The sequence below is a fragment of the Palaemon carinicauda genome, chromosome 29 (genome assembly GCF_036898095.1).
Source record: "Palaemon carinicauda isolate YSFRI2023 chromosome 29, ASM3689809v2, whole genome shotgun sequence".
Taxonomy (NCBI): domain Eukaryota; kingdom Metazoa; phylum Arthropoda; class Malacostraca; order Decapoda; family Palaemonidae; genus Palaemon; species Palaemon carinicauda.
In genome coordinates, this window is record NC_090753.1 from 88,512,972 (window position 1) to 88,523,079 (window position 10,108).

General features: G+C 49.8%; 1 protein-coding gene across 2 annotated transcripts in view; it reads left to right on the forward strand.

The window, feature by feature from the left end:
- The window catches only part of Rrp46 (exosome complex component Rrp46), a 44,933-nt gene extending 43,202 nt beyond the window's left edge, over nt 1-1,731 (forward strand). For both annotated transcript variants that reach the window (XM_068353434.1, XM_068353433.1), the window contains exons 5-6: nt 791-931; nt 1,205-1,731. In XM_068353434.1, coding sequence (XP_068209535.1) covers nt 791-931; nt 1,205-1,390 — 327 coding nt within the window. In that variant the 3' untranslated portion in view covers nt 1,391-1,731. The remainder of the gene's footprint in view (nt 1-790; nt 932-1,204) is intronic.
- Nucleotides 1,732-10,108: the final 8,377 nt, after the last annotated feature.

Sequence of the window (10,108 nt, forward strand, 5' to 3'; positions counted from 1 at the left end):
TGTTCAAGTCGACTTCCTTACCAGGTACCTATTTATTTTGTTTTTGTTATTTTGATAACTTCTAAAATGAAATAAAAATTCTTAGCTCATAATAATGTAAACGTATAATGCTGGTCTCTACCCACCCCCCTGGGTGTGAATCAGCTATTATAATCACCGGCTAAGTTAAATATTGAAAAATATTATTTTTATAATAAAATAAATTTTTGAATATACTTACCCGGTGATTATAAATTAAAGGACCCTCCCTTCCTCCCCAATAGAGACGCAGTGGACCGAGGAGAAAATTGAGTTCTTTGTTTACATTGAGTACTGGGTACTTGGACGACAGATGGCGCTGTTGGGCACACCCGCAACCTGTATAGCGATCGCTGGCGAATTTTTCCTTAGAGTTTTCTGTCGAGCAACAGAGTTGCAGCTATTATAATCACCGGGTAAATATATTCAAAAATTTATTTTATTATAAAAATAACATTTTAATTATAAAATAAATTTTTGAATATACTTACCCGGTGAATATATAAATTAAACGACCCTCCCTTCCTCCCCAATAGAGACGCAGTGGGATGAGAAGAAATTGAAGGTTTTGTTTACATCGAGAGTGGTATCTGGCCGACAGTTGGCGCTGGTGGGCACACCCGCAACCTGTATAGCGATCGCTGGCGAGTTTTTATGTATGTGTCTGTCGAGCAACAGAGTTGCAGCTATTATATATTTACCGGGTAAGTATATTCAAAAATTTATTTTATAATTAAAATATTTTATTAATAATGACTTTGCTTTTTATCAGGCTTTATCAACTAGCATCAATGCTGCATGTATGGCGCTACTGGATGCTGGTGTGCAGATGAAATCGACCTTCGCAGCTGTTACGTGTTGCCTCACACCGTCAGAAACGATCATTATTGAACCCACAGAGGCTGAAATGAAGGTAGGGGTACTCTTCATTTCAGCCAATTTTGATGTTTAGATTTCGTATCTTGGATTGCAGTAACGTAGTTATACATCATACATATACCAAGGTATTTCCCCCAATTTGGGGGTAGCTGACATCAAACAAATGAAACAGAAAAGGGGACCTCTCCTCTCTACTAAATTTCAAATGAAACATTTTTAGTAAAATCAAATTTTTTTTTATTTATATAAAGTCTGTTCTGCCTGTTGCTTCAGGGAATTATTAATTCAAGATCAACTTCTATTCCAGGAGAGTTCAGCTGTCGTCACTTTCGTGTTCGATGGACTAGATTATAATGTTGTGTCTGCACATCAGGATGGGTGCTTGAGCACAGAAAATTTCAATAGAAGCATAAGGGACTGCCAGATAGCTGCTAAGGATGTTATAGATTTTTATAGAAGAACCATAGAAAAGAAATATAGCAGTGATGATTAATTTATATTTTTCTTTACTATGTAGTTTTTTTTTTTACTTGACGTACAGTATCTTCTTTATTAGTTATTAAAAACTTTAGTAAAGATCTTAACTATTTAATATTTCAATGATGAATTTTCATATGTTTTCAAGTGATAAATATTTTTATCATAAACCAAAAATTTAAATGTAAATGACGTTATCATGAATTGCATACAAAATTCTGATAACAATAGCTCAAGTGACACTATATTGATATTCATACAATAAATACTGCATAGCTTTTCAGCATTTATATAAAGAAATATACTGTATTGATTGTTTCCTATTTTCTTTTAATAAAAAAGATTGTTAGAAGTTGATCTTTATTAGTGTGAATTCCCTTTGTAATTTTAAGAGATGTGACTCCAATTATATGTGGCATTAATTTTTCTCAATATGATCATAAGTGTTTATGTCAGCTTTCCCATTTCTGGGGCTAGACCGGAAGCAAGTTTTCCTGTGTAACCTCTTATCAGGTTAAGTCTTTATACGTCTCCATTATCCGTATCTTCTTGGGCCTTTCAATAATTCTTCCCCTTGGTACTTGCATAAATAGGTTCAGAAAAGAAATGATTAAAACAGATTCTTTATCAAAAATGCCATCAATGTTTTTGTGTGAGGTTTACAGTGTACATGGGAAGTGATGGAGGTAATTATCTAGTGTACATTCTTTTCTACTCTATACTTTTCAATGAATTCCCAAATTAAGTGAAGCCTCCTTTATATAATATCAATGTAATGTAGGATTTTAAAGAGGAAGTCCTACCAACTTGAATAAAGAAAAATTGTGATAAAGAACAAATAACAGGACTAAGACAAGGCACCATCATATAGTATGTATCTTATCTACAGGAGTTTTATACCCTTATTAACCTTTATATTTTTGTATTTGCAGGAATTTTAAGAAGTGATACAGAAATTTAACAAAAAAAAATTGTGCAATACTGTGATTTATTCAACTTTTTTATAACTTCTCCGGGTAATGTTTAAATCTGTTCATTAGCCTGGTATACACCATCCTCATCAAGGCATCCTTTACTGAGTATGCCTTACTTATTGCTTAGTTTTGATAATAAGCAATGTATATTGGCCAAATTTGTTATAGAAAACCTACTTCCCTCTAATTCCTTGTTGTAGAGATACTGGTTTCTATGAGAATCTATGTTCTAGGTTGTATTGGAGTTGCATTATTTCTTGTGAGTTAACTCCTTGTTCCTAATCTGGATATTGATTTGTGACACTGTTGTTTTGTTAGTTTTTTATGTATGTTGCATAAGGTTTTTCATAATCTTGACCATCCTTTGCATTCAGATCTTCTCAGACTATACCATCCTGTACGGATTACTAGGTTTGCAGTTAATTCTAACAATTTTGCCCTCTCTGTTGTAAGGCTCAATACTACATAGTATTCTAGAAGTTTTATGCCAGCTGTGACCAAATTGTGGAATTATCTTCCTAATCTCGCGGTTAAATTAGTGGAATTAAAGGAGTTCAAACTTACAGCAATTGTTTTCATATTGAATACAGAAGCATAAGTCATGTTCTATAGGTTATACGTAACAAATCCATCTTAATGTTATTGATCATGAAATATTTTATATTTTTCATTCATTACTCACATATAGTTTATTTACTATTTTCTTATTAAATTTCCTCACAGGGCTGTTTTCCCTGTTGGAGCCGTTGGGCTTGTAGCATTCTGTTTTTTCAAGTAGGTTGTAGCTTGGCTATTAATGATAGTTTGTTCCGTAACCGAAATACTGTACAAACCACGCTATTTACATTGGGTTTACCTTTCGGCGTAGCTGAAATGACGAGCCAATAGTTTTTAACGAGGGTTAACTAGCGGGGGTAGGGGAAGGGATAGCTTGCTACCCCTCCCCCCCCACACACCGGTGATTTACTTCACTTCACTTTTGGCTCCGGCGATGAACAGACGTGTCTGTCCATCGTTCTCGTTGACAGCCTTAATCTTTTTCTGCTTTTTCTTTCAGTTTGTGTGTGTGTTTAGAAGTTGGCCACCTTTATTGTTCACTATGCGCAAGTGCCCTGGAATTGCCGGCCGCCCTTGTGGTACTTTTAAGTCGGCTGTGGACACTGATCCTCACACCCTTTGCCCGCAGTGTCGAGGCCGACGGTGTGATCAGGAGAATACGTGTACAGTAGTGAGTGCAGGGAGTGGTCTGCCTCCCAGTGGGAGAGGTTTGGCCGCTGGCGTAAGAAGAAGTCCAAGAGAGACCGTTCTCCTTCCGGGGTTGCCTTGAAGGAGGAAGGTTCTCGGGACTTTTCTTTTGCCGCCCAAACCTCCTCCGAAGCTCCCCCTCGTTCGGCTCCTAAGGAGAGTCGGGAGCGCAGGCCCTAGTTCTGTTTCCCGACCTTGGGTGGGGGGAGAGGGCATCGCCTCCCATAGCGGGGCGGTTCCTCCTCCTCCTCCGGGGGAGGTTATTGATGAATCTTTGTCTAACGATGATCTTTTTCAGATTTGGGCTTCCCTGGGGCTTAAGGGCCTGCCCTCCAGGGTAGCCCTGATTGACCTTGTCCAGTTAGGGGCCACTGTTAAGCAGTCGCCGGTGATAGCAGAGGTAGACCCTCTGTCTATCGTCGACGTCGTGGTGACAGAGGCTTCCGACGGGGCGGGTCAATCCTCTGCAGGTGCAGTTGTGGATGTTGGTGCTGACAGCTCTCCTCCCCCTTCCGTACATCTTTCGAAGGGGGAAGGGAGTCCCGCAGGCTCTTCTGCTGTCCAGCCTACCTCTAAGGGGAGTGCTTTGACTGAGACTCCCCTTCGGAGGACTGATGGTCCTGACGATCTTCCTCGTGGCCGCCTTCGCCGTAAGGCTCACCGTCCGCTGCGTCGCAAGGGCCTCCCGTCTCCTTATAAGGGTGCTAAGAGGCGCCTTTTTGGATCTATACCTTCTTCCTCCGAAGGGGACTCTCCTCGCCGTAAACAGCCTGGAGCTCCAGCTTCCTTAGACCTCTCTGGGGATCGGTCTCCTAAGCCTTCCAGACCTTCAACTTCTGGGGCAGATGTTCAGCAACCTGACCTCGTCACCCGACGGGCAATGGTCCCTTCGTGGCAAAGGGATTCTTCCCTTGCGCGTGCAGTGTTAGCGCACAAGCGCTCTCCTGCTCGTCAGCGCTCTCCTGTTCATCAGCGATCTCCTGTTCGCCAGCGCTCTCCTGATGATCGCCCCTCTTCCCGCCAGCGTTCTCCTGAGGGCATCCTTCAACCTGTTGTTCCTGTTGAGCGCCCAGCGCGCCAGCGTTCCCCTGCTCGCCCTTCTGCAGTGTTAGCGCACAGGCGCTCTCCTGCTCGTCAGTGCTCTTCTGACCGTCAGCGCTCTTCTGAGGACCATTGCCCCACTGCTCGCCAGCGCTCCCCTGTGGTCTCCGAATATCCTGCAGTTCCTGTTGTGCGCCCCGCGCGCCATCAGTCTCCTGAGCGCCCTCGCGATCCTCAGCTTGTTCCTGCACAACATCGCTCGCGTTCTTCAGTGCGTGTTTCCAAAACGCACGTACGCCCACGCGCCTCCTGTTCCTGTACCTGTTCGTGAACGTTCGCCTTTGCGCCCCGCGCCGACTGTTCCCTCACAGGATTCCACGCGTCGTCCTCTTGCTCACCAGCTCGCCAGCGATCACAGACGATTCAACAATCGCCTGCTCGTCAGCGTTCTCCTGCGCGTCAGCGATCACCTGAACATCGGCGATCTCCAGACCGCCCGCGTGACCTATCGCCTGCGCCCAAGCGTTCTCCAACGCGCCGTCGCCCAGAAGGTCTGGAAGGACATGGGTCGCCCTCTGTTAGCTCGCCCTTGCGCGGTCGTTCGCCTACGCGATCTACGCGCTATCGCTCGCCAACGCGCCATCGCTCGCCTACGCACCAGCGTTCACCAGCGCTCCACCTATCACCTGCTCGCAATCGCTCCCCCACGCGCTACAGGTCTCCGGAACAACGTCGTCAGCGATCTTCGGAGCGTTCTCGTTCGCCCGCGCGTCAACACGCTCCCTCGCGGACGCGCCAACGCGTTCGTTCACCGGCTCGCCCACGCGCTCGTTCGCCTGTACGCCCTCGCGCCCACTCGCCTGCGCGACCACCGTTCGCGCTGGATTTCGCAGCCTGTGACAGCAGCAGGAACGCGTGTCGCCAGACCGCGCTCAGGATCGCCTCCACCAAAGCGCAGGACTCTTGTGCAGGATAGGGAAGACACTTCAGAGAGGTCAGTGCGTCTTTCTTACCCTTTTCCTTTACAGGCAGGTCCAGTGGTGTCCACTCCGAAGGATCGCCCGATCCCCTTCCCTCCAGCGGGGATTTCGGACTCTATGTCCGTGGAGCGACAGACTTGGTTTGGTCCTCTGATGCGGGCGTTAGTGAAGGCTATGAAGCCAGCACTCGCCGATCAGGGTCACAAGCCAACGACTGCCTCACCTCCGCTGAAGAGAAGGAGAGGAGTGGACTTCGTGGTGACTTCCCCCAGGGAGAAGTTGGTTCCTAAGAGGACTGTCGGGAAGGCCCCATCCCCTTCGGAGACGTTTTCTCCTTCTCCCGTGGACGAGGCATTTCCGTCCTCGGGTGAGTCCAGTGAGGTGATAGTCTCCCCCTCGGCACCAAGGGGGGAGCCTTCTCTTCATGGAGGAGAATCGTCTCACGCGGAAGATGCTCTCCGAACCTCTTTGCTGGGATCCTTGTATCCCTCCCAGGAGGGAACCCAAGGACTCCAAGACCATCCCGAAATCATCTTCAAGGATTCGCCAGGAACCCGCTGCTCCCCGGGAGAACGTCCACACTTCGCCCCAGGAAGAGATTCCGGGGACGGGAGACTTAGCTGCCAGCCCGCAAGGAGGAGACCAGCAGGAATCTGAACAAGCCTTCTGGCAGGTCCTGAGCCTGATGAGGCAACTCAACGGGTTCATGGACCCCATGATCGCCCCCCGAGAAGGCAAGGACACGGTCCTGGACCAGGTGTTCGATGTTCAGAAGGCCCCTAAGACCAGTGCGGCTCTGCCCTGGTCTCGGGGATAGAAGAGTGCCAGAGCCAGGGCCAATGCCCAACTCACGATTCTTGCCTCCTCCAGTTGTTCCTCTGCCGGGAACAAGCTCATCCCACCTCCTCGTCTCCAGCAGAGGAGGTATTTTGAGATCTTGGGTGAGTCTAGTCTCGCTCTTCCTCTCCATCACTCCGTAGAAGAGCTGGCTAAGGGAGTTCCTTTCGAGAAGCTCTCCGCCCGGCAGGTGTCGTTCTCGGCGTCGGAGATCCTGAGCCATGAGAAGGTCGTGAAGTGCGCCATGCAGGCCACTTCGTGGCTGGATATATGGCTAGGAACTCTGGGCATCCTATTGCGCTCCGAGGACTTGTCTAAGGAGACCAATAGGAAGGCCCTGGAGACCTTCTTACTCTCGGGCACCCGCTCCATCGAGTTTTTGGCGCACCAGGTCACCACCCTGTGGGCCAACTCAGTATTGAAGCAGCGTGATGAGGTGACCGAGAGGTTCCACCCGAAGGTCCCCGCCATGGATGTCTGTAGGCTCAGACATGCTTCCCTCCTTGGGGAGAATCTGTTGGAGCCACAGGATATGGAGCGAACGGCTGAGAGGTGGAGGAAATCTAGCCAGGACTCCCTCCTCCATAGGGTCCTTACAGCTCGGCCCTATAAGCCTCCAGCTCCGCATCAACAGCAGCAGCAGCCTCGTAAGGCACCGAAGCAGGCACCGGCAGCTAAGAAAGTGGTGTCTACGCCCCAGCCCTTTCCAGCCAAGGTCAAGAGGGGCGGTAAGTCCTCCAGGGGAGGCAAGACTCCTGGGGGGGGATGCCTTCGACGTTGCATGCACAGGTGGCAGCAACACGGGGCCGATGCTTGGACGGTTTCGGTGATCGGCCAAGGCTATCGCGTCCCGTTCATAACATCTCAACCTCCCCTGACAGCGAATCCAGTGTCGTTGAGCTCCTATGCCATGGGATCGGTAAAGGGGCTAGCCCTTCGGGCAGAAGTCGAGACCATGCTCAAGAAGGATGCTCTCCAGGAGGTCGTCGACGGCTCCCCAGGCTTCTTCAGTCGACTCTTTCTTGTAAAGAAGGCGTCTGGAGGCTGGAGACCTGTCATCGACTTCTAGGCTCTAAACGGGTTTGTCAAGCAAACTCGGTTCACCATGGAGACAGCGGACACGGTCAGACTTGCGGTGAGACCTCTAGACTTCATGTGCACACTGGATCTAAAGGACGCGTACTTCCAGATCCCAATCCATCCGTCTTCCAGGAAGTACTTGAGATTCTGCCTAGACGACAAGATCTACCAGTTCAAGGTGCTGTGTTTCAGTCTCTCCACAGCACCTCAGGTGTTCGCCAGAGTGTTCACCCTGATTTCATCTTGGGCGCACAGGAACGGCATCCGTCTCCTTCGTTATCTGGACGACTGGCTGATCCTAGCAGACTCGGAGTCGACCCTTCTTCGGCACCGAGACAGGCTTCTAGGTCTTTGCCAGGATCTGGGGATCGTGGTAAACCTCGAGAAGTCCTCTCTGCAGCCGTCCCAACGACTGGTTTATCTAGGCATGCTAATAGACACCAATCTCCACAAAGCCTTTCCATCAGACGACAGGATAGCAAGGCTGAGGAGGGTGGCGGAACCATTCCTCAGGCGAGAAGAGCTTCCCACCCAATTGTGGTTGCGTCTCTTAGGTCACCTGTCCTCCCTGGCTCGTCTGGTTCCAAACAGCCGCCTCAGGATGAGATCCCTGCAGTGGCGGCTCAAGTCCCGGTGGAATCAAGGATCCGATTCCCCGGAGGTTCAGGTCCCGATAGGATCTTTGGAACAGATGGACCTGCGGTGGTGGCTGGTAGACGAGAACCTGCGAAAGGGAGTAGATCTTCTCGTCCTTCCCCCGGAATTGACACTGTTTTCGGACGCGTCAAAAGATGGGTGGGGGCCGCACGTTCTGAACCAGAGGACCTCAGGCCTTTGGTCAGAATCAGAAAAGTGCCTGCACATCAACCTTCTAGAGTTGAAGGCCGTCTTTCTGGCTCTCCAACAGTTCCAACGGACCCTGGCAGGTCACTCCGTGGTGGTGATGAGCGACAACACCACGGTAGTGGCTTATATCAACAAGCAGGGAGGCACTTTTTCGCAGCAGCTATCCCATCTTGCAGTAGAGATTCTGAGGTGGACTGAAGTCCACTTGATAACACTATCAGCTCGCTTCATTCCTGGCAAGAGGAATGTGCTCGCCGACAGTCTGAGCAGGGCCTCGCAGATAATGAGTACCGAGTGGTCTTTGGATCCTCAGATAGCCAACAGTCTTGACTTAGTGGGGTTCCCCGACCGTGGACCTGTTCGCGACAGCGTTGAATTTCAAGCTGCCTCTGTACTGCTCCCCAGTCCCGGACCCCAAGGCTCTCTGGCAAGATGCTTTCCAGCAACAGTGGGACAACATCGACGTATACGCCTTCCCACCGTTCTGTCTGATGAGAAGGGTGCTCAACAGGACCAGACTATCGGTCAACTGTTCGATGACTCTGGTAGCTCCGCTATGGCATCACGCGGAATGGTTCCCGGACCTTCTGCAGCTCCTGACGGAGCTCCCGAGAGAACTTCCGCCACGACACGAGCTTCTCAGACAACCCCACTCCAACATCCCTCACAAGGCCGTGGCCTCGCTTCGGCTTCACGCCTGGAGACTGTCCAGCGTCTCCTCACGGAGAGAGGCTTTTCGCAACAGGTTGCGAAGAGAATGTCTCGGCACCTGCGAAACTCCTCTGAGGGAGTCTACCAGGCAAAGTGGAGAGTCTTTTGTGGTTGGTGTCGTGGGAGGGGTATCTCTCCACTCGATGCCACTATTCCAGCAATAGCGGAGTTCCTCGTATATCTGCGGGAGGAAATGCGCCTTTCTGTCTCGGCAGTGAAAGGCTATCGCTCAGCCTTAAGCTTGGCTTTCAGGCTGAAAGGCGTGGACATTTCTTCCTCGCTAGAACTCTCTCTACTCATACGTAGCTATGAGCTTACCTGCCCCCAGTCGGAAGTGAGACCTCCTCCTTGGAACGTGGTTCGGGTCCTCAGGGCTCTTAAGAGACCTCCCTTCGAACCATTACGCCATGCCTCCGATCGCCACCTGTCTTGGAAGACAGCTTTCCTGCTCGCTTTGGCTTCGGCCAAGTGGGTTAGTGAACTTCATGGTCTTTCGTACGACATCGCCCATTCAAGGGGATGGGGGGAGGTAACGTTCAGGTTCGTCCCTGAGTTTGTTGCCAAGACTCAGAATCCTGGGGTGCCGGATCCTCGGTTCGACTCTTTCAGGATCGCGAGTCTCCGTTCTGTAACAAGCGACCCAGACCAGCTGCTACTATGGCCAGTGAGGTGTCTGAGGTACTACTTGAAGAGAACAGCTGCAGTCCGTCCTCAAGTGCGAGCATTGTTTGTAAGCACAGGCAGGACGAAGAGGAGGGTCACCAGGAACACCATCTCGGCTTGGATTCGAAGGGTTATCCACAACGCCTTGAATCTAGACCCTCCTCCGTCACGTCGCTCTAGGGCTCACGATGTCAGGGGTGTTGCTACGTCCTTGGCCTTCAAGAGAAACTTCTCTGTGACGCAGGTGCTTCAAGCTGGGGTCTGGAAGCGTCAGACGACCTTCACAGCCCACTACTTGCAGGACGTGACCCACAGGAGCCTCGATACGTTTTCTATCGGCCCTGTGGTGGCTGCACA